At 40.7% G+C, this 24,590-nt stretch overlaps 2 protein-coding genes and 1 pseudogene across 4 annotated transcripts; all 3 read right to left on the bottom strand.

The window, feature by feature from the left end:
* Window positions 1-7,690: 7,690 nt before the first annotated feature.
* On the bottom strand, window positions 7,691-9,136 carry LOC125314164 (annotated as a pseudogene).
* Window positions 9,137-9,508: 372 nt separating this feature from the next.
* On the bottom strand, window positions 9,509-12,899 carry LOC115743071 (aluminum-activated malate transporter 12-like). 3 transcript variants are annotated; one of them, XM_048276307.1, is made up of 7 exons: window positions 12,238-12,746; window positions 11,777-11,914; window positions 11,175-11,447; window positions 10,977-11,098; window positions 10,752-10,895; window positions 10,182-10,238; window positions 9,509-10,085 (listed from the first exon to the last, which is right to left on the bottom strand). In XM_048276307.1, the coding sequence occupies exons 1-7, from the start codon at window positions 12,494-12,496 to the stop codon at window positions 9,672-9,674; spliced, it is 1,407 nt and encodes a 468-aa protein (XP_048132264.1). In that variant the 5' UTR covers window positions 12,497-12,746; the 3' UTR covers window positions 9,509-9,671. The 3 variants fall into 3 exon arrangements, with proteins under 3 accessions (XP_048132264.1, XP_048132263.1, XP_048132262.1); XM_048276306.1 differs by adding an exon at window positions 12,859-12,899 and having other exon boundaries at window positions 9,512-10,238; window positions 12,238-12,503; XM_048276305.1 differs by having other exon boundaries at window positions 9,513-10,238; window positions 12,238-12,742.
* A 446-nt stretch (window positions 12,900-13,345) lies between these two features.
* LOC115733569 (aluminum-activated malate transporter 12-like) lies at window positions 13,346-23,997 on the bottom strand. The gene is made up of 7 exons (XM_048275658.1): window positions 23,709-23,997; window positions 23,482-23,622; window positions 23,074-23,346; window positions 22,812-22,933; window positions 22,580-22,723; window positions 21,410-21,982; window positions 13,346-13,399 (listed from the first exon to the last, which is right to left on the bottom strand). Exons 1-7 carry the CDS (start codon window positions 23,995-23,997, stop codon window positions 13,346-13,348), a joined length of 1,596 nt encoding a protein of 531 aa, XP_048131615.1.
* Window positions 23,998-24,590: the final 593 nt, after the last annotated feature.

Genomic DNA, 24,590 nt, shown 5'->3' with positions numbered 1-24,590 from the left:
TCGTTGCACCCATTAATAGGTGCAGAGTTAGAGTCCCATATTTTCCTGACACCGAAATGGAAAAGTTTCAACATATTCAACCATCATTGGCCATTCGAACAAAAAAAAAAAAAAAAAAAAACTATCATTGGCCAATTTAAAATGCAAAATTGCCTTTTTTTTTAAATTGATTATACAATAATTTTTGGGTAATTCTCATAGTCATCCAAAAATTATTATGCTAGTAAAGTTTTTTTTTTTCCTAAAGAGTGCGCTTGTTTCGCGAAAAATTCAAGATTTTTTTCGAAAAATAATTAATTTTATAGCTTAAAAAAATGAATAAATGAAATTTTTTTCATTATTCATGAAATATTTAGACATAAAATGTTATTGATAATAAAGATTTTTTCTGTTGGGTAATTTTTCTAAGCGATATAATCAATTATTTTTCAGAAAATATTTTCCAAATCTTTTAAATTTTTCGTGAAACAAACGCGATATGTTTGCTATTTCAAGAGAGAAGGAGGAGAATCAATAAAGACTAATCTTTTTCTCAATTGACTTCATCATTACGCTTTATTAGAGAATATTGTTTATGCTCGAACAATATGTAAGAGAAAAGAAAAAATCTAATCTAATAAGGAAATAATATCCCTAATTTCCCTAATTGTAACGACATATTAAATAATATCTCTAATATTTAATAATATATTTAATAGTAATGTTTATAAAATATCTTTAATCTCCATAAAAAATACTTCACGATTTTTAATGTCTGCATATCATACTTATCCTAAGTTAACAAGCATTACGAGAAAACTGTTAATATTCTCCTCAACCTAATTCCCAAAAAAACTCCAACTTTAGCATTTGTCACAATTATATCCAAAACTTTTTTTTGTCTCATAAAAAATCCCAAACTTTTACTTTTGTCCTAATTCTACCGATCTAATACCCAAAAAACCCCTTAACTTTAGCATTTGTCCCAATTATATCCAATTTTTTTTGTCTCATAAAAAACCATCAACTTTTACTTTTATCCTAATTCTACCACCATCAATCTTTCGTTCATAATCACCGTTAATTAATTCTATGTGGCTTGAGTTTTCTCGCCGAACTTACCAATGAATCTTCGAAATTTAGAAACAGTAGGTTTCGGGGACGACGGGGTTTTAAATCGTTAGTCCAAATATATCCATGCCTAGCCTTTTTTGGGCTGTTGAGTGCCGAAGAGAATATGAAACGTACCGTCTTGAGTGACTATATATCTCCCGGCAATATGTGAGGGAAGTAAACTACAGAAGAGAAGTTCATGAGTTTTTTCATGTCAGCTTTATTGAGGTGTAATTCATTAATAACGTGAAAATGCCACATAGGATTAACTAATGGTGATTATGGACGGAAGTCTAACGATGATAGAATTTGGACAAAAGTAACACTTGGAGGTTTTTTATGAGATAAAAAAGAGTTTTGGATATCATTGGGACATATGCTAAAGTTAAAGGTTTTTTTAGTACTAGATTGGTGGAATTGGGACAAAAGCAAAAGTTTGGGGTAGAATTGGGACAAATGTAAAAGTTGGAGGTTCTTTATGAGACAAAAAAAAAAAAAAAGTTTTGGGTAGAATTGCCACAAATGTTAAAGTTAGAGGTTTCTTTTTTTTTTTTTTTTTTTTTTGTGTATTGGGCCTATTCTCCTCTATACGTATGTTCCTACTTTTACATTTGGACTTGAGTCTCCAAACGATCCTTTTCAAGCTAATTTGTTTATGTTGTGCTCCACCAGAAATGTCTGCTACCACGAAATATCTATCACCGAAAGTTGTTTTTCGAATTTTAATTAAAGAGGACGAGGTCTCTGGGCCAACTCTAGACAGAAAACGTCACAGACAAATGAGCAACAACCAATTGGATGCAAAGATGCAAACCGTGTCGGAATTTAATCGACGACAAGGGAGGTTATACAAACTCCATAAGGTATCCGGATGAACAAACTATATCGGAATTTAATTGGCGACACAGCTTGAGAATGCGAATGTACTATACCGGAATTTAATCGACCACACAATACTTAGAATAGAGATGCATGCTGAAATATAATCAACACTTGAATATAAAAGCTAGAACTACAAAAGATAAATTGCAAAGTTGCTTGATTTGTGCGGAGATTTTCTGATGGATGACTGATGGTATTTACAGTGGTCTTATGGTAACTACCTCTTGATGGTTTCCAGTGGTTGCATCTCTTCATGCCACCTCTATCGATTACTTCCATGTTTCCTCCATGGTTCCACAAGTTCCGCACCCACGTTGTCAAGCGGTTCCCTTCGTCGTACGTTAACTGCTCTATGATCTTCTTTCTCATAGTTGTGGTTGTCTCACGGTCTTATTTCGAAATGGTAACTATTCCCCTAAAATGTGTGCCCTTGACCTTTAACTCTCTTGTCGATTGCACGATCTCTACAATGGCTGCCCCGATTTTTTACTTTCAAGTAGTAACTATTCCCTCTAAAATATGTGACACTGACCTCAATTGTCTTTCAAATTTTGAGTTTTAGAATGGCAAATGTTCTTTTAAATATTTCTTACTGATGCTCATATCGGCGGCCATCAATATTCATCGTCGTATTTCGACAAATGAATACGTGGCCCGACTAGCAAGTGTCAGCGTTAATCCTTATGTCTGTTGATAGACTGGCTTACGTGTAGCAAAATTCATGTGTCAGGTGTTGGTAAATACCATCGGGAATGCGGTGTTTTGGAACTAATTGATTGGTATTAATTAATTCATGACATACGCCCATGATGGGCTGATAATCGTATGGCGGTTATCGACGGCGGTTAACGGAGGTTACCGATGAGGTGGATATCAAATGGAAGTTTCCGGAGAGCGATTACCGATGGTTATCATCAGAAGTGGTTATCTTTTATTTGAATAAAAGACAAGTGGAGATAAGGAACGGGCGTTAGTTCCTAAAGACGTCTGTTTTCCCTACGTCAGTTTTCCCTCTCTTTCAAATGCTCTCAAGAACGATCTCCCTCGAACTCGTTCAGACGATAGATTCTCGCAAGATCGTGGTCGGAGGCTCTTAATCTGTGGACAACGAGTACGTTCCCTCGTGTTATCATACTCTAATTGGTGATACAAGTTTGTTCCGTTTCGGGTATGTTTTCGTATATTTTCCACACATTTGTTGTATTATAGAATAGGAATTCGTTTCCTTCATTGATATCAGAGCTCGATAACTTGTTTTCCTGATTGTTATGCCATGTTTTGCACCAATTTTGACTTGTTTGCGGACTGTTTTTGGGAATTACGAACTCTGCCTTGTTTAAGTTCGAAGTCAGTACTATTTATGGCGTTTTACAAAAAATGGGTTCAGGGAAATTAAAATGTGATTTCATAGTTGGAATGTGCTCGTCGATACGAGTCTAGGAAGTAGTTGCCGGAGGAGACCACATGATGCCACATGCGACGAGGGATGGCGGTGCGTGTGGGCGTGGGCGTGGGCGTGGGCGTGGGCGTGGGCATCACGCGAGTGCCACATGGCGCTGACATGGCGAAGGACTTGGCTGCTAACGTGGCAAACATGACCCGAGACCCGACCCAGTCGACGGTCAATGGTTGACCGTTGAGCGGTCAACGCTGACAGTTGACTGCGTTGACCGGCGCGTGCCGCAGATCCTGTTGTTAGTTTGATGACAAAGCTTCGAAGGAACCATGGAAGGAATTGCTTAGGTTGGACATTGGTGTTTACTCATTTGATAAACAGTACAGATGCATGCAAAGCCGAGAGACAGAAATAAGGACGTTCCCTCAGCTACTGTCCAACGAATACAACGTACTTGACATGCCAGACTAGCTTGCAGAACTGCCACGGAGTAGCGATAATCGTAATCTGAGTTCCTTTAATCAGGTATCGTCCTTCGTTGTAACCGCATCGATGGTTCGCGATACGAAATAGTAAAATCGAAAGGGAATTCAAGAATAAGTTGGAAGACAACTCTTGCAGACTGCTACTGCGTCATCCAGATCTTTGCTCAAACAAATTGACTTGCTAGCAATAAGTATTGCCCCTCTCTCTCTCTCTCCCCCCCCTTTCTTCAAACTTCATTTGAGTAACTAAACATTCAGGATACGTTCCATGATGAGATGAGGTGGTTTGAAAAACTTCTCTGAAATTTTTGCTGACAAATCGCAGCATTACTCCTGCATTTCAATCTCAAGGAGCAGGCCTAGAGAAGGCTGCTCCCTATTTAACACCAACAACAATGCTAGACGTACAAAAATTGTTCAAAGGGGATCTCCAACTTGTTCAAGCACGCAATTAGAATCTGTAACATCAGTTTGTAAGCTAGATCGAGTAACCTTAATATCACTTCACAGCTATATATACCTTGACGTTGTTGATCCAGTTCCAGCAAGACTATCTGAGATCTGCTTTATCCAGTAACTAGGAACCAAACGAGATGAATGCAGAAAAAGGCATCAATCATTTTAAGCTACCTCCAAAGACCCTGATCGCCTCTTCAATTGGAACTTTACACATAGGACATAAGACTTTATCCTTGTGCCCGTACTTGTCTCTGCACTGCTGTCGGCACACATGACCTCATGGCCACATGGCAAGAAGCACGCGATTAGAATCTGTAACATCAGGTTGTCAGCTAGATCGAGTAACCTTAATATCACTTCACAGCTATACATACCTTGATGTTGTTGATCCAGTTCCAGCAAGACTATCTGAGATCTGCTTTATCCAGTAACTAGGAACCAAACGAGATGAATGCAGAAAAAGGCATCAATCATTTTAAGCTACCTCCAAAGACCCTGATCGCCTCTTCAATCGGAACTTTACACATAGGACATAAGACTTTATCCTTGTGCCCGTACTTGTCTCTGCACTGCAGTCGGCACACATGACCTCATGGCCACATGGCAAGAAGAAAACACAGACTTCATTTTTCCTGCAGATTATGTATTTCCTACGATCCTGTTCATCCAACTCATGCATTAGCGGAAGCAAAGTTTCGAGCACTGTTGTCGCCTCGGTGTTCCCAACAACTACATTTAGATATGAAAGCTCTCGCTCCAGTCTCAGGACTTCGTCCCTGTATAACTTCAACTCAATCTCTGTTCTTAAGCGCAGTCTACTAGCCTTTTCTTACTATCAGCCTCCGCTGCTTCCAATGCTCACTTTTCTTCATTAAGCTGTGCATCGGCAAGCTCGTTTGCATCTGCTGCCTGTCTCCACTTCATCTGCAGTTTAATATGATGGATAACAAGTAGATCACAAACGAGGAAATTCTAAAAGAACAAAATGACACGACAAATGTTATAGTGTCTCTAGCTAATTTTCAGATGCAAGAGTATTGAATATTCTTTTTGTTCCCTTGAAGATGTTTCACATTAAGCTAAAAAGGCCAGACTTATTGAGCACAGAATCCCCTGATGACGAACCTGACAACTTAATGTGATAAAGAAACAGAATCAGCTAAGAAATTACTGACACTGTCAAGGTAGATTTGGAATGCTAGAAGTGTACAATGAACTATACGATGACTAAAGAAATGGGTGAAGATGGGAAGCGAAGAATGTTTTCCCACTTCATGGAAATCAGAGAAAAGAAAATACCCCAAGTAAATTGCAGGAGAACTTGTTTGATATTCAAAGGAGGAATGTTTAAGCTAGGCACACCACTTCATAGGTAACTTCAAAGTTTCTCTTCTTATTTGTCCGTGCTAGAGTTTTGTGCGTACAAGAATTTGAATCAAGACCCCTATGCCGGTCTGATAACCATAAGTCTGTAAGTGACTAAGTGAGCTTCAATTACAAGGTACATATATTATCCACAATCTCATAGTCAGTACAAGGACAGTTCCCTCTCTTTTTCCTTCTTCAACATTAGAAAACAACAGGAATGCCTCATAGGTTGTTGACAAAGAAGGAAAGCCGAATCTTGTACATTCAGTATCTTGTGGTGCTCCACTCATAACTTGCTAACAGCAGATATCTGCAGATTACTTATGCCTTCTACTAGTCATCTTGTCTCATACCCAGTAACATATAGAAGAAGTAGGTCCTCTTTATCACAGTGGTGAATTCATTACATGTCAAGGCGCCGATGAATTGCCAGATAGACATGAAATTCCCTGTTGTACGAACTCAAAGATATAGAAAGTTAAAACTTCAACAAGTATGATAAGAGACATCAAATCCGACCAGATCACAAACAAAAATAATTTCACATAAAGATTCAGGCACAATAAATTGTGTACGCTACACTTGGACTATGAATTTTTAACAGACTTCAGCTTCCCTCTGGGCTTGCTCTTTTTTTTTTTTGTTGTCCCAAACCCTCCCTAATCAAGCAATGAGATGGCCATTTGTCCAGATCGATTTGCGACCGAACAGTTCTCACAGATTTCCTGGCCTTACGCTCAGAACCTTGGGATTTCATTTCTCCATTATGTGTGGGAAATCGCGGTGCTGCGACTGATGAAGCCGAAGAGTCAGTGACTTACTTTGCTAAGAAAGCAGTCTAGACGAAATAACATGCTCCATGTCTCAGGTGGAAATTCCTGGTGAAATAAGTTTATTTGATTCACCTTGACTGTTGATCTCGTATCTCTTCATGTGTATTTTTCTTTGTGTATATAAGTGTTTGCCGTGTGAAGGGCTACAATCTCTTCACTCTCCTGATGTTACTTGTACAGTTTCTTCTTCTTTAGAGCAGACTGATCTTTACAACATTTCTTGCAAATGCCGTATCTATGAAGAGCCAAAGTTTATGTGGTCTGGTCATGAGAACTGATTAAATTGCTCAAGGATACAATTGCATGAATGGTACAACCTCTAGTGATTTTCCTTCATGGTAAATCCCACCCAATTCTTTGATTAACTTAGTATATGAGTGCTTGGGTTCTCCTGCGTAAGTGCATAAGCGTGCGGCGTGGGTGGTCGTGCTTGGACAAGGCTGCATGCTTTCGCACAAGCACTTCTGTGTTTTCATTGTGATCGCCCTTCGTTATTTGATAGTTCAATCTAGCTAGGACAAGAAACTAAACAACCTCCAGGATGATACTAACAGATTCAAAGACTACACGTGATGGCTTCATCCTGGGATGCATCGGCAAATCGTTGAATTTGACAGTGTACATTGTTGCATCTATATATCATTGGAAGATTAGCTCATTCACCAACAATAAGAGTGCGTAAAGTAGGCTAAATTAACTGTTATTTATAGTGCGATGTTTCATAGCAAAATGTCCGAGTCGGAAAGGAGAAATCATCTCAAACTATCGTCTCTGATTGCACATCTGATCAGCTTATTCATCAACTATTGCTAACTCTAGAGCATAATCATCCCTTTCCCACAGCAATAGAAACAGAAAAAACATGCAATGTTTCAGGAACAGAACATTCAACATCCCAGAGCATAATCATCCCTTTCCAGCAGCAACAGAAACAGAAAAAAAAAAGCAATGTTTCAGGAACAGAACATTCCACATCCCAGAGCATGATCATCCCTTTCCTGCAGCAACAGAAACAGAAAAAACAAGCAATGTTTCAGGAACAGAACATTCAACATCCCAAATCCTCCCCTAGTCAAGCACCATTGATGACAAGGTGCAAAACATCTCTCTAATACCTAATCGTTGCCTCTCCTGCTTAATGATCATCTACTTATTCTGCTCCATGGAAAGGCAGATCAGTGGGACGGCAGGCGCTTGCATGTGATAGAGATTTGATCATTGGGTCTAATCTTTTCAAAGCCTGCAACCTGTCCCAATTCCTTGACTTCCTTGATCACTAGGTCGAGCCTGGTGACCGTCTCAACCAGCAGGGTGGGGAAAGCAGCGAAAGGGAGTGCCTCTGAGAACTCCAGGGATGTGATGGTAATCTCGCTCATCTGCGGACTCTGGACCTTCCTCTCATTCTCCCGTGATTGTTCCAAAGCGCTTTTGGTCCTCAACTCCAGAGAAGTGTCCGACTTTACATGGTGCAATGAGACATCAGAGGCCTTTTGGTTCTTTTCGCTGGCCTGTGCAGCTGCCAGGGCAAGCGTGTTCTGTGTTTGGCTATCATTTGAATTAGGAAGAGCCTAGGTTGGGATTTGATCATGGTCTTGAGTTCTTGCAAGGCCTGGTGGAGATGATCAGATAGTACGTCGGGCGAGCAGTGGCGGCGGTGCCTACCTCCTTGGCCAGCCTGATGCATGGGTCCTTGAAGAGTGCACGGACTGCGAGTGGGGTCTAGAAATAGACAGCGAAGACAGTTTAGATTATATTGAAATAAAACCTGCAAATTGCTCGTCCTAAGGCCTAGGAGGATATTTTCTTGGGTGGGAAACAATGATCATATCAAAAGGATACCTATATTTGCGACTGTGATCATATTAAAGGTCAAGTGGAATACCAGGACTCCATTGTTGAAGTTCTTCTTTACATACGGGAAGAACCTCACGTAGGTAGCTGTAGCTCCTATATTTGCACGACCATTGCACGTAATACCAGATATTTTGCACGACCATTGCACATAACTTGATGGGAACTAAAGCAAAGGCAGTTATAGATGCTATAACAACACTAGGTAAGAAAATAGCTAGAGACATCTATGAAGATTGAATATCATCATTAGTAAGAGATTGAATATTACCCATAAGAAAAACTGCAGTTCCAACGAAATCACTCGACCTGACCAAAATATTTTGTAACATACTCGATTAGAAGTGCCAAGCATGCTGCCAAAGAGTGCCCAATAATCTATTATCTTGCACAAATTTGCATCTGTCAATGAGGAAAACAAAATTACCTGTGAGGTGAAAACAAGCTCAATACGAATCCAAAGTAAATGGAAAATTCTAGATACCAACCTGCATAGAACTCCAGCACCAAGTTCACCGTAGTCACAGCCCAAATGGCATTTTGGCCAAACCCTTTGGACAATGGATCCATTAGACAGAACAGCGAGACCAATGTCAAAGAGGCCCCGACTTTCAAGGAATGCTCTTGGGGTCTTCCTTACCCACTTTCGAGATCATCCCCATATTTTCCCTGGAAGCCTCTTGATTTTCACAGCAGATTTCTCAGGAAGCCTCTCCTCATTAGTGTTCTCTACAGCTTCCCTAAAGCCCCCGGTCTGCTGCCACGGCCATATCCTCGCCTGCACGAACTTCATAGCACATTCTCTGAAGGACATGATCCATTGAAGCTAATATCTCACAAGTTAATATGTGATTCATTATTAGGCAGTGGGACTGTGAAGGGCTATATTAAGCTGAATCTTCACATTCCACTTTTGGTTTGTTATTGAAGAGGTTTGGCTTCTTGGAAAATTGCTCTTTGCCCTCTCAAGATTGGAGTTACTTACTGAGAGGTTGAGAGAGAGACTCACAGAGGTTGATGCTCTACCTGGAATTCACATGTCTCTCCCCACTGAATTGATATTTGCACGACCATTGCACATAATACCAGATATTTGCACGAACATTGCACATAACTTGATGGGAACTAAACCAGAGGTAATTATAGATGTTATAACAAAAGTTTGTAAGAAAATAGCTAGAGAAATCTATGAAGATTGAATATCATCATTAGGGATAGTCCTGTTGAGAAGACAATATGCCTAAAATGTGTTACAAGAAGAAGAAAATAGCATCAAGGCACTCATCCTAAAAAGTAATATATGCACTATTCTGTTCCCGACGGAGGGAAATGATTCTCAACGAAGTTCGATTTTGTTCTTTCAAGTGTCACAACAACGTCCTCACCCGCTTTATACTCCTTGAACTGAGCTATTCTCCCCAGTTCTTCGGCTTCCTCAATAACATGATCAAGCCTAGCCACGGCCTCTACTAGCAAAGAAGCAAATGCAGATATAGGAAGTGCCTCGGAGAACTCGAGGCTAGCTATAACAAGTTTACTCCTCTGTGGCCTTAACACCTTCTGAATGCCATGCACTTGTTCAGGAGGTCTTGCAGTTTTTGACTCAAGCAATGGAGAAGAATTGGCATCGAAGCTTGTCGTATGAGAGATTCTGGAGTCCTTTCTGTTCATCGAGTCTGAGAGAATCTGTGGTTGGGACTGTAGTGAGGTGTTGAGGTCCTGCAAAGCTATATGGAGATGAGCCGAGAGAATTTCCAGAGAAAAATGGCGGCGATTCCTCATGCTATTAGCAAGTTCCACCAACACGTTCGATACCTCTCCAGCTAAATTGGTACACTGGTCCTTGAAGAGAGCACGTACAGATGGTGGAGTCTAGCAACATTACATTTACATTTCAAGAGTTTATTATCAAGGAAGAAACATAATCAAATCTAATAATCAGGGAATGTTCCTTCAACGGGACGAAAATGATCCTACGTGTCTAGAAGTGCGCTCTAGTTAGAGAAAAGAATGTATACAACAGACTCCCTAAGAAGAGATAGACTAACAATTTGAGTTTAGTTTTCGATTTTATTCAAGGCAGAAATGACGCAACAATGATAGGTAACAATTTGGTAGAACTTCTGTCAAATAATCTACACTAGGGTCTCTAACAAGAAAGTGGAAATTCTTTACTTTGATCTGATATGCAAGTATTGCATCTTGTAGGAGTGAATATCCCTATCAATGATTTGCCTAGCTCTTTAAAAAAACATCTAAATTGTTGGGCTATTGACCGTTAACTCTACAGGACACAGATTTGCGCATGTGATGTCATAGCCACGGCTACTTCAGAAAACATTTGTCATATTGATGATAGCTCCAATAGGAATTGATTATCAATACCTTGATTTCGGTGTGCAAACAACCATGTAAAGCCATAATCGTGTAACCAAAACGGCGTAGAGCAACTCCGAACTTCACATACTGCTGCCACGGAGATTTGTAACAGTTCCCTCGGTATCTCGGCTCCCAACTTGCATATAAGGCCTGCAAAATTGCAACAAGAAAAGTTAAATATTGGTTTTTTTGGATCCCGAATTGAGGGTCACGAAACCAAGTGATCATTACCATAGTTTCATCAGTGTACTTGGAATCCAATACTTTGATGCAGTTTTGGTCGATGGAATCCTTCGACAATTCGTCTTGGATTTCTTTCATCTGGTCATCACCAAAGTACTCCCCAACACAAGCTGTGAGGAACCCACTTCAGTTGAATTGAACCATTTCGCAAGAATGCAAGCAGAAACCAAAAGATGCATATCATACCTTCTACAGATTGTGCTAGTCCTTCAAGCTTGGCTATTGTGGATTTATGGAGGTCATCACCTGACCAGGTTGGAAAGACGAGCAGACTCAAGAAAAGGCATATTCCACAACCAATTGCGATAGTGTAGAAGCGGTCTCTCGCCATCTTTGTTGTATTGTCGATGCGGTAATTGGACACTAGTATCAAACTGAAGGTCAAAATGAATATCATGACCCCGTAGTCATAATTCTTCTTTATAATGGGAATGAACCTCATGTAGGTAGCTGCAGCTCCTGTGACATTCACAACGCAGCACCCCTGCTTAGTGAGAAAAGAGACATACTCTGGCTCGAAACAGGAAAAGAAGATTGGAAAAAGATTGCACTGGGCAATATAGACCCCTAGTAAATTGCATGGGCTGTTTTGCTAGCATGTTAAACATCGACTTGATGAAATACCTGAGTAACAAAGGATGATCTATAATCGGTATCAAATCCTTTGGTTTAGTGTCTAATTTGAAATGTTAACAAGTGACGACTGAGCTTGGGATCTGCTAAACTGCATAATTTAGTTTGAGGCCACTCGACAATGACTCAGAATATGCCTTATACTTGGCACTCACCAATGACAAAAACTGTCCATCCCATGACCACTGCTCTGGGCATAGGCCGATCTGCCGTAAGATACTCAACAAAGAGTGCGAATAGTCCTGCTAACAGCGTCCCAACGCCCCTGTTCAGCCCTTTACATAGTGTAGCCCCTGTCATACCAACAATAAGTCAAGTGATTCAATGGAAAGAGTGACAACAATATTCCCGGCTTTAATGTCGTATATAACTAGTGAAGAACTTAATTTCCAGAATCTGTCCTAGATGTATTACTGGTACAAAATCTTTCTGATCTTGGCGTTTCAGATGCATATAGACATTCTCTTCAACTGAAGGTATAAAAAAAAAAAAAAAACAAGATAAATGGGAAGAAAGTTCAACTGCAAGAGCCCCACACATGTTCACAAAAATTCGAATGCCCAGATCAGCAATGATCATTTCATTGTATTTTATGTTTTGCTAAGTTTGAAGTTACCTGCAGTGAACTCAAGGACGACAACAACAGTCATGACAGCCCAGATGGCATTTTGGCCAATCCCTTGAGAGAGTGACTCCAACAGGCACAGCAATGAAGCCAATGTCAAAGCCAAACCAACTTTGATTGAGTGGATCACTCTTCTTGGATCTTCTTTGCCCATCTCCCACATCGTAACACCCACCTCACCTGGAAATCTCAGCACTTTCTCAGCAAAAACTCTGAGATTTGATTTCTCATAACAGAAACTCCCTGCCATTTGCAATCTGAAACTCACTGATTTACCCACAATGTTCTTTTCCACTTTTTTTCTGAGAAAACTTCCCAGCTGGTCAAAAGACTAATTCGATTTCTCTTTGAACATCTGTTGTTGCACTCATATGTAAAGGAGCTAGAGACCCTTATTTCGCCGACACTTAAATGGAAAAAAATGTTCAACATATTCATACCTCATTGGTCAATTTAAAATCCAAAGTAGCCCCGTTTTTTTTTTTAATCTACAGATCGTACTGATTGTACGTTAACAAGCATTTCGAGAAGACTGTTAATATTCTTCATGTAGTGGGAAGACACGGGTCAATGATCGTGGAACATACTAAAACGCATCTGAAGCAATTTTACCTGGGACAGGTTCCTAGAGTACTGCTTTTTCCCAGCAAGCGCGGGACAGATGGCTGCTTAAGACAAGTCTACACGTTCTTTGACCTTGGTAACAGCAGTGGTGTTTCTTAGGGAGGTCAAACTGGACCGAGGTTTTGGGACCAGAAAAGTGGCCGCCAAAATCTGTCTGGGGTGGGTGCTTACTACTTCGCAAGGTTCACGATCTCTAATTATTATCTTTGTTGACTTGTTTCTTCCAATCGAGTACGCGTTTTCTTTGGTTTGGTGAGATTTTTAAGCCATGCTGCAGACATGAATCTGCGAAAGTCGTGTCGGAATCATACCGAATAAAATACCCCAAATGTTGAAATTAGAAAGAGGGTGTGATGTTGGTAAGAGGGGATATACGGAAGGACCGGCACTTGGATGGTCCAATCGAAGGCGCGTCCATCTATCACCAATTATGACGGATTAGATTAATCGCTAGCATCGACATGACGTGATTAGATTAATCCATGACCATGCTCACCGAGGACCTAACAGGGTGCACCCAAGTGCGAACCTGTAATAGGATCGACAAACTTTGTTATCTAGCAGATTGTAAGTGATCGGTACATTTAAAAAATAAGGTAGATTTAGGATTGTTAGACGTTTTGCCAGGTGAAAGCAACCGGGTTCCCTCAAAATAGTTCCTCTAGGCACTCCGTGCTAATGAAAAGGTTTTCAATATCAGTGATCCATGAAGAACATGATCCCAATAAATGAATCTCACTCTAGGTAAAGATATGATACCAAGCCAAATCACCCATGGCCAGCTCTCTAATACGTAATTTTCTATGCCTCTCCCGCTTAATGGCCGTCTAAACTATTCTGCTCCATGGGAAGGCAAATCATTGTGATAGACATCTATTAGACTAAATATTAAAGTGGGGTCCACAGGAGATACGGTGTGCGCCCATGCGGGCAACCACACCCCCAAGAGCGATTATCTGCTCAAACGTGAAAAATCACGTTAGTTGGTTTTACGTCAATAACCGACGTACTCTCCTTCGTTCTTCCCCATGTTACTTCATTCTGTCACTTCAAAAAAATAGAAAACGCAGAACGCTCCTCCCATCGTTGATTGTCATTTGACAGAGAAAAACTCCGAGATCGCAAAGGGCATCTAATCGGTGATCAATAAGGTACGTTCTCGTGATGTATCTTCGTCGATCGCTGAATCCGGTGATCTATTGGGCATATTTCCGCTGTTTGTTGAGTATGTATTAGATCGGATTATGTATCCTTCATTGGTATCAGAGCATGTGTTACTTGATTCCCGATCGTTTTGTGTTGATATGGTACGTTTTGAAGATTTTTAACCCTAATCGCGAAGTTACTGTTCATAGCCTTTTGATTATGATTTGTTCGTCAAAATAGTAAATTGAACATACCATTAAAACGGGCTCGTCGATACGATCGTTTTGAGTGGTCGCCGGCCCCGAGGGTCCGCCACATGCCGCCGCATGCGCGCCACGCGTCGCGACGGGGCGGAGTCTCGCGAGGTCGTGGCGTTTCGTCCCTTTTTATGCCATTTTTGTTCGCCATTTTTGAGTTATGAATATATCATCGTGTTCGTCTCGAAGAGACGAAAATTTTGGCGAAAATTTGGTCGCCGGAGGATGCCGGACGGCGGCCCACACGCCGGCATGCGCCGCCGGGGGCGCTGCGTGCGGCGCACGTGGAGGGCCCGGGCTGCGCGCGCCCGCGGCCCGCAGCGTGTTGGGCCAGATCCGGCCCAACACCCAGCCCAGTCTCACTTTTGTTTAAAAAAAAAATGATCCGACCCACTTTCTTTAATAAACCCAGCCCATTTCGTTTTTTTTTATTAAAACCGGCATGCGACCCGAGCCCGTTTCGGACCCGACCCGGTTTGACCTTTGACCCGCGCCGGTTGACCGTTGACCCGTTGACTTTGATCGTTGACCCAAAAAAAAAAAAAAAAAGGTATTGTTGGTCAATACTAAGGGGTCTTGTTTTACCTATTATTTTATTTGTTATGATATGTTCATAATAGTTACAAAATAATTGGATTTTCGTAATCCATTTGTATTCTGCATTCGTTGCGAGAACAATGCAATGGGTAAGACGAAATGCGAGAACACCCCAAAGGCCAAGGAGAGCTGAAGCTCGGCAAGCTCTAAGGGAAAAGATTACAATATTGGGTCTTTATAAATGGGATAATACTTCTGACATTATAACCCATGTTATTAAGGTCAACGAAATGATCCAAGAAATCGTATGGGCTAGACAAGAAATGACTCCAGTAGATGCATTTTATGCACTACAGAACACTATACCCGTAGAATGGCATGGTTTAATGAATAGCGCGTGGTGGAATGATGTTGCCACATATAAGAAATCCGTGCTACATTTCTTACACGATTTTATAAGGATCGGAGCGATGAAGACGTCATCGCTTGCAATGAATGTGTCTTGGCGCAGACAGAATGCGCCCTGGCGTAAAGGCAAGGGTCCTCAAAGGTTTTGTCCAAAGGAGTTGATTTTGGCCTCCGATTTAATTCATAATCCTCCTCGAGACCTTAATTATTCTTTTCCTTGTGCCAAGGAAATTACATATGCTCATGTTGTAACTGGAGCTAGGAGGATCACACGTTATTATATTTAGACTTTTATTTTTAGCTAGTTCCTTTTCCGTATATCTTAGGAGACTTTTAGGGACTTGTGATTGTTGTATTAATGATTTCTGTATATATATTATGTTATGTGTATATATTTCGAGTGGGAGTGTTAACAAGTTTTAGTAACTCTACGATGAACACAAATTGATGATTGTATTGGTATTGGTTTTAGATAAGAAAATCCGGACGATGATGGGGAACTTAGTAAACTGTTGATTTTAGATTCTTTTTTGAAACTATATACCAGTATAATCAAGATGCATGAATATGATTGCATTTGTTGCATACAAATAGACTTTAAACACGTGCTAAATGTTATACTAAGATACTATGACAACGGCATCTAAGAATATTGTTGCTGAGCTCAACAAGGGTGAGAAATTGAATGGCGAAAATTATGAAATCTGGAGTATGAAAATCCAGTATGTGCTTGAAGAACTAGAGGCACTGGAAGCTCTTAACCCGACCATGACAGAGCCAGAGGATGGTAATACTGCACAGCACATAAGAGACAAAAAAGCCTTCGCTGCCTGGAAGAAAAAGAACTCAACTGCTCGCATTACGTTGTTGAGTAGTATGGATAATGACATCATGAGGGAGTTCAGGCAGCATGAAAACGCTAAAGACATGTGGGATGCATTGAAGGCTAGATTTGGTCGGACTTCTGTCACTAAGCCGAGGCGGCTTACAATCGGGTTCGACACTTATAAAATGCCACATGGGCAGAATATAAAGTAACATTTGAGGAAGATGTCGAACATGATTAGTGAGCTAAAGGATGCTGGACATGTATTGTCCGATGAACAACAAGTGCAGGCTGTAATTCGCTCTTTGCCTCACAATTGGGAACACATGAAGGTGAACCCGACCCACAATGTGAATGTCACAACCTTTGAGGATGTTGTGCGCCATTTGGAGCTAGAGGAGGACCGCCTTCCGGCGGCTAAGATACAATCCGATGTATATGTTACTGGATCTAGCTCACATGGAACTTCGGGCTTCAAGCGCAAGCATCTTGGAAAGTTCAAGAAGTGGACAGGCAAAAGAGTCGAACCATCCGGCAAGAAACCAAAGTTTGAGAAGCATGGAAAAGGAAAACATCCCATGAAGAAGAACATTTCGAGGATGAAATGTTACAACCGTGGTAAGAAGGGTCACTTCGCTCGCGACTGTGGCGAGCCGAAGAAGGTAGAAACCCTTAACACACTTAAAAGTGTTTGTTATGTATCAAGTTCTGTATTTTTAAGCGAATCTCATCCTTCGTGGACTGTAGACTCGGGAGCCACAGACCATGTAGCCAGAGATCGAAATACGTTTGTGGAATTTCGACGAATTCCAAGTGGAGCGAGATGGATTTATGTAGGAAACAATTCCAGAGCAGAAGTGAAAGGAATTGGCACTTGCTAACTTATCATGCGTGGTGGATGCACTTTATTTCTACATGATGTTCTCTACGCTCCGGAGATTCGTCGAAATCTTGTCTCTGTGTTGGTATTAGTTAAACTTGGTTTTAGTATGAATTTTCACAATAATGGTGTGGATTTGTTGTTAGGAACAACGTTTTATGGTTCTGGTTATTTCACGGATGGCTTTATTGTATTAGATATTGAACATGCTAGTGTGAATGTATGTTATTCCCTATTTGCATCTTCTAGTTCCAATGAGAATGATTTGAATACATGGCATGCTAGACTTGGTCATATTGGCCAACAAAGAATGAATACATTAGCCAAAGATGGCTTATTAGGCAATATTGAGAAAGTTGAATTGCCTACTTGTGAGCATTGCCTAATGGGAAAAACAACTAGAAAGCCATTTGGAAAAGAGACAAGAGCTGAATTCCCATTGCAATTAATCCATACCGACATCTGTGGCCCGATGAATGTTAGGGCAAGGCATGGTGCTGTTTATTTCATCACATTTATTGATGATTATACTCGATATGGATATGTCTATCTGCTATCTCATAAATTAGAAGCATTTAGTTGCTTCAAGAAATTTATGACCTTAGTGGAAAATCGGTTAGATAAGAAAATAAAAGCTTTGAGATCCGATCGAGGTCGAGAATATTTATCCGATGAGTTCAGAAATCTATGTGATGAAAAGGGAATAGATAGATAGTTATCTATTCCATACACTCTGCAACAAAATGGTGTTGCCGAAAGACGAAACAGAACCCTACTTGAAATGGTTAGGTCCATGATGGCACAAGCTAATTTACCGATTGCCTTTTGGGGCGATGCTTTATTAACTGCTGTCTATGTACTTAACCGAGTGCCTTCCAAATCAGTCACTTCTACCCCATATGAATTGTGGACAGGTGGAAAACCCGATTTAAGCTTTCTCAAACCTTGGGGTTGTGCTGCCTATACTCATGAGTCCTCACATAAATATGGAAAATTAGGACAAGAGGCAAAAAGAGTATCTTCATAAGGTACTCAGAACACTCAAAAGGATATGTGTTCATAGATGAGCAAGAAAGTGGAAATGTGACCGAATTTGAATCACGAGATGTCACATTCTTAGAGAATGAATTTCCAAGAAAGGGCAAAATAGGTGAAGATTGTTCCCTATTTGAGACATTGGATCAAGATAATGAGATTGTTGGAAATAATGATCCAAGTGGAAGCAATGTAAGAGGTGGGGAGTTGAAAACAAACCAATCTCCATTGCAACCACTTGATGAATCAATGCCATTATCTAGTCCGAGTGGGAGCGTATTAGAGGACGAAGTACCCTTGGTACAATCTTCTCCACGACGAACCGGTCGCAAAAGCATTCCTCGACGACGCTTTGAAATTGAAGGGGAAGCTTTCATGATCGCTCCATTGGATGAAGATGAGCCAAGAAATGTGAATGAGGCTCTATCTTGCCCCGATAAGGAAAAATGGATGAAAGCGATGAAAGAAGAGATGGAGTCAATGAAATCAAACCAAGTTTGGGAACTGGTTGATCTTCCAAAAGGACGCAAAGCCATTGGGAACAAACGGGTTTTCAAAATAAAGCGCAAGGCTGATGGCTCAATTGAGAAATATAAGGCACGCCTTGTGGCGAAAGGATATAACCAACATGAAGGAATCGACTATGAAGATACTTTTTCTCCTGTGGTAAGATTTACCTCGATTCGCCTCATTCTAACAATATTGGCTAGTTTGGATCTTGAATTACATCAGATGGATATAAAGACTGCTTTTCTCAATGGAGAATTAGATGAAGAGATTTACATGGAACAACCCGTTGGGTTTGTTAAAAAGGGCCAAGAACAAAAAGTATGTCGACTTTTGAGATCGATATATGGCCTTAAGCGCTCTTCAAGACAATGGTATATACGCTTCAATAATGCCATAGTGACATATGATTTTGAAATAATTAATGAAGATAATTGCGTATATATCAAAAGGTCCAAAGGTCACTTTGTAATTTTATCATTATATGTTGATGATATATTGATTGCTGGAAATAATATGGAGTTTGTGAAGACAATCAAAAGTTGGCTATCTTCTAATTTTGAAATGAAAGATATGGGTGAAACTACATACATTCTCGGAGTTAAGATTTCGAGAGATCGTTCGAAAATGTCATTATCTCTTTCGCAAGAGACATACGTCAATAAAATTCTCGAACGATTTTGTATGCAAGATTGCAAACCCATTGATACTGCTATTGCAAAAGGTAATGGGTTGAGCCGAAGAATGTGTCCTAAGACTCCACAAGAGCAAGAACGTATGAAAAAATTCCATATGCCGGTGCTATTGGAAGTCTTATGTACGCTATGATGTGTACAAGACCTGATATTTGTTATGCAGTTGGATTGGTCGGTAGATACCAATCCAATCCAGGTCAAGCACATTGAATTGCCGTTAAGAGAATTTTGAGGTATCCGAAAGGAACTGCCGATTACTCGCTAACTTATCAAGGAAGTGATCCGCACCTAGAGGGCTACACCGATGCTGACCGGGAGGAGATTTGGATGAGAGAAAATCCACTTACGGAAATGTATTCTTACCGAATAATGGCGCCATATCGTGGAGCAAGAAGAAACAACAGTGTATAGCTTTATCCACCATGGAAGCCGAGTTCGTGGCATTATCGGGGGCAGCACAAGAAGGTGTTTGGCTTAGAAGATTTATGGATCATTTGGGTGTTACGGGAGATGCTGCAAAACCTGTGAAGGTTTATTGTGATAGTCAAGCAACAATGGCTTATACTAAGGATCCTAAGTTTCATAGTAAGACCAAACACATAGACATTAAGTATAACTATGTCAAGGACATGGAAGCACGAAAGGAAGTGAACCTACGGTATATATATACGCATAGAATGTTAGCAGATCCCATGACAAAGCCAATTCCTAGAGATGCTTTCTTTGGTCATATAAAAACTCTAGGACTGCGTAGAGGTTAATGTATTGAATATTTGTAATTTTTCCCTGAACGTCAATAATTGATGATGTTGTTTATTAATATTAAAGTCTATAAGTTTATTTGATATTCATGCATATTAATGCTTGGTGCACTATACGTTGAAAAGATATGTCGGACGGATGAGAGGTTAGCCCACTCACACGGGTAACCGCCTCTATTTATTATGTAGTAAAGAGAGATGAGACAATTTTAAGCTTATTATCTAGGTGATAATTGAGAGCTCAAGCTTAAAATACTAATACCGCCTTAACATGATGTTAAGATGAGGACTTATTACTTAAAATGTCCGGAAGTGAAATAACCCACACATTTCGCTTTATCTGTCTTAAATGCCAGATGAGAGTTCTGATGGAAAACTCTTGGCTGGAGTTGTTACGTGAACTCAAGTTGGACACTGAGTGTGTCAAGATGAGCATCCGTACGGTATTAAAATAGAAAGATATACGCTCCATAGGGAAGGAGAACATACCGTAATACGTATTTCATATTACGTATGCACTATCGACCAATGAGAGTAGGCAAGAGTTTTGATCTCAACTCCTTCGTGCCGTGTGAGACTCTCGAGGATAAAATTCCTCATTTTTGTACCCTCATGACTCTTCATTATTCTCAAGGTCTCTATTTAGTGTTTGCTATCTTAGGGTGTGGCCTATGGTCATGAAATTGATTCGATCTAAAGGGACATTTCTAGAAAAGCGAGCTGAACCGAGATTGAGAGATCTAATGAATGAGGAAGATTGATTTGGAGTTTTAAGTCACATTATGAATTATATTCACAGACCGGTCAATTATGATTATTTGGTGTGATCGTAATTGTGAATATAATATGTCAATTTTAAAATGAGATCTAATGAGAAATTTATATGTGACTGATCGATCTAGGGTACAACATACAATTCATTTCTTTTTATGTCCAATTTTAGAGCTGTCATATACTCCCAACGGATATATGACAATGAGCTCTCGATGTATCTTGGTCGCACGGGTTATTTGCCAATATGAATTTTGCGAAGATAAAAAGTTTAGTTATTAGTCCTCCGTGGACAAATAGGAGTTGTTTGCCCTACATGGGCGAGTGGGAGGTATTAGACTAAATATTAAAGTGGGGTCCACAGGAGATACGGTGTGCGCCCATGCAAGCAACCACACCCCGGTGAGCAGTTATCCGCTCAAACGTGAAGAATCACGTTGGTTGGTTTTACGTCAATAACCGACGTACTCTCCTTCGTTCTTCCCCCTGTTACTTCATTATGTCATTTCAAGAAAATAGAAAACGCAGAACGCTCCTCCCATCGTCGATTGTCGTTTGACAGAGAAAAACTCCGAGATCGCAAAGGGCATCTAATCGGTGTTCAATAAGGTACGTTCTCGTGATGTATCTTCGTCGATCGGTAAATCTGATGATCTATTGGGCATGTTTCCGCTGTTTGTTGAGTATGTATTAGATCGGATTATGCATCCTTCAACATCCATGGAAAGGCGCTCGCAAGTGATAGAGATCCGATCATCGGTTCTGAACTCTTTAAAGCATGCAACCTGTCCCAATTCCTTGACTTCCACGATCACTAGGTTGAGCCTTGCGACCGTCTCGACCAGCAGGGCGGCGAAAGCTGCAAACGGGAGAGCCTCCGAGAACTCCAGGCCCGTTATGGCAATCTTGCTCTGCTGCGGCCTCGAGCACTTCCTCTCATTCTCCCTCGATTGCTCGGAAGCCCTTTCGGTCCTCCACTCCGGTAAGGCGGAACCGTCCGTCTTTACACGGGGCAATGAGACTTTGTAGCTCTTTTGGCTGGCCTGTGCAGCTGCCAGGGCAAGCATGTTCGATGTTTGGTTATAATTTGAACCTAGGAAGAGCCTCGGTTGGGATTTGATTGCGATGTTTAGATCTTGCAAGGCCTCGTGGAGATGATTAGACAGTATCTCGGGTGAGCACCGGCGGCGGTGCCTCACACTGTTGGCGAGCTCCATCAAGACCTTTTGTACCTCCTTGGCGAGTCTAATGCATGGGTCCTCGAAGAGTGCACGAACTGCAAGCGGGGTCTAGAAATCAACAGACCAAAGACTATTTAGATTAGTCCTCCGCCAGATATCCTCGGAATCATGAAACTGTGTTCACTACAAGAATCGCAACGTACAATATGCATTGACAGGACCATAGTTCTAGAGAATAACAAGGAACATAGTATCTTTGTCTCTTTTCTCATGAATGTGACAAATTGGAGATCTGCTATTGTTCCTCTGGTACTATTTCAAGTAAACGGATCTGGGAATAATTATGAAGTGAAAATTGCAATCTGCTTATAAGAGCAGAAAAATTATACCTAGAAAGGCATGCTTTATCTCAATAGTGAAAACTTCCTCCTAACACTTCTTAATGTGTGACGAATACATCGAGGGTCGCTCATACGTCTCATTTCCTCGGAAATTGGTTAAAGTTTCACTGATCAAGGGAAGGTAACTTCACAGAAGAAAGCAATAACTTTTGCAGGTCAACTATCTATAATGGTGTTGGAGCAAAAAAAGTTAAAAAGTGACCTTGTATCTGATAAGGATTGAAGTAACACCTGCAAACTGCTCCTATTAATAACCAGGTTGGTGTCTACATTGGTGGACAATAGTGATCATATTGAAGGATACCTGTTTTTCTGTTCTCGAACATCCATGTAGTGCGACGACTGTGTAAACAAAGTGGCGCAGAACGGCTCCCAATTTAATGTATTGCTTCCAAGGGGAGATACAACGGTGTCTTTTATGCCTCCGTTCCCAACTTGCATGTAGTGCCTGAAAATTTCACGGCACATAGTCGTGTAAAGTCTCATCTTATTCATGTCAATCCAAGATCAATATAGTTTCCTTGAAAGACCATTACCAGAGTCTCATCCCTAGTCTTGGAGTCCAAGACGGCCTTATAAATCTTGTATATGCGATCCTCCATTGGTTCATTCCCCTCTTCTGCTGGCTTCACCTCACTGAAATATTCATTAACACATGCTGCAAGCAATATTTTCTCGATCAGAAAGGTCAACCACACTTCTTATAATTATGACTAAAGTCTAATTTCAGTTATTTGTGCTGAAGAGTACGTGTTTGTTAGCGCACCAACGAAAAAGGACAAGAGGTGTTCCATTTACCTTCAATGGATCTTTCCAGGCGTTCTAGCTTGGATACAGTAGAATTATGGAGATCTTCCCCTGACCTGTTAGGAGATATCCACAGAGCCATGAAAAGGCAGATGACGCACCCAATGGCAATGGTGGAGAGGCGCTTGTAGGCTATCTTCAACACATTTTGATCACGATAGCTTGACACTGTGATCCAATTAAACATCCAGAGGAATGACACGACTCCATAGTTATAGTTCTTCTTTATATACGGAAAGGACCTTATGTAGGTAGCTGTAGCTCCTGTAAATATTGCGACAAAGGGCAGAAAAGTTGTAAGCAGACTCGTGATGAGAAAATCTGACCATGGTGTTTGGAGAGGAATTTTGCAAATGGATAACACAATTTGTTTCATCACTAGAGACAGACAAAAATTACCAATCAGAAAAACTGCGCCTCCAATGAAAACGGCTCGAAGAACTTGACCAGAATTCGTTGTAACATACTCAATTAGAAATGCCAAAGACACTGCCAAAAGAGTGCCCGATCCTCTATTAAGTCCCTTGCGCAAAGTTGCACCTGTCAATGAGGGAAATAAAATGATCGGTTAGGCTAAAACAATCTCATTACGAATCCAAAGTAACTGGAAAATTCTAGCTATCAACCTGCATTGAACCTCAGCCCCACGAACACAGTCATCACGGCCCAAATGGCATTTTGGCCGATCCCTTTAGACAACGGCTCCACCAAGTACAACAAAGAGACCAATGTCAAAGATGACCCGACTTTCAAAGCATGGATGAACCTCCTGGGATTCCACATCATCCCACAGATTTTCTCTGGAAGCCTCTTGATTTTCTCAACATATTTTCCAGAAAACCTCTCCTCATGGGCGTTGCAACATATTTTCTCTACAACTTTCCCTGAAGCCTCACGGTCTGCAGACGCCGCCATATCCTTGCCTGCATGAACTTTAGAGAATATCTTCTGGAGTGTATGTTGTAGGAGAAAGAACAGATGTATTTATTCATTTGTTTACAAAAGTTACAATTAGTCTCTATTTATATATATCAGGAACCCAATAAGAGATAAGACATATTTAATAGGTAGTTGGCACCTAACAAATGGATTATATCAAGATGACAATTAATCACTAATTAGTAGCTGTAGCTAACTCTAACAGTAATTAATAGCTATGACAGCTATTTCTACACATTCCAACAGTCCCCCTCAAGCTGGCTTGAAGATATCTTCCATAGACAGCTTGCAAACAAGGTGGTCAAATTGCCTTCTTTGCAGTCCCTTGGTCAGAATATCAGTAGCCTGTTCATCACTTGAAATATACGGCATACAAATCAGCCCGCCATCAAGTTTTTCTTTGGTTTGGTGAGATTTTTAAGCCATGCTGCAGACATGAATCTGCGAAAGTGGTGTCGAAATCGTACCGAATGAAATACCCCAAATGTTGAAATTAGAAAGAGGGTGTGATGTTGGTAAAAGGGGCTATACGGAAGGACCGGCGCTTGGATGGTCCAATCGAAGGTGCG

The sequence above is a fragment of the Rhodamnia argentea genome, chromosome 3 (genome assembly GCF_020921035.1).
Source record: "Rhodamnia argentea isolate NSW1041297 chromosome 3, ASM2092103v1, whole genome shotgun sequence".
NCBI classification, from domain to species: domain Eukaryota; kingdom Viridiplantae; phylum Streptophyta; class Magnoliopsida; order Myrtales; family Myrtaceae; genus Rhodamnia; species Rhodamnia argentea.
Note: the sequence above shows the minus strand (reverse complement) of the source record. Positions and strands in the feature narration are given on the sequence as shown.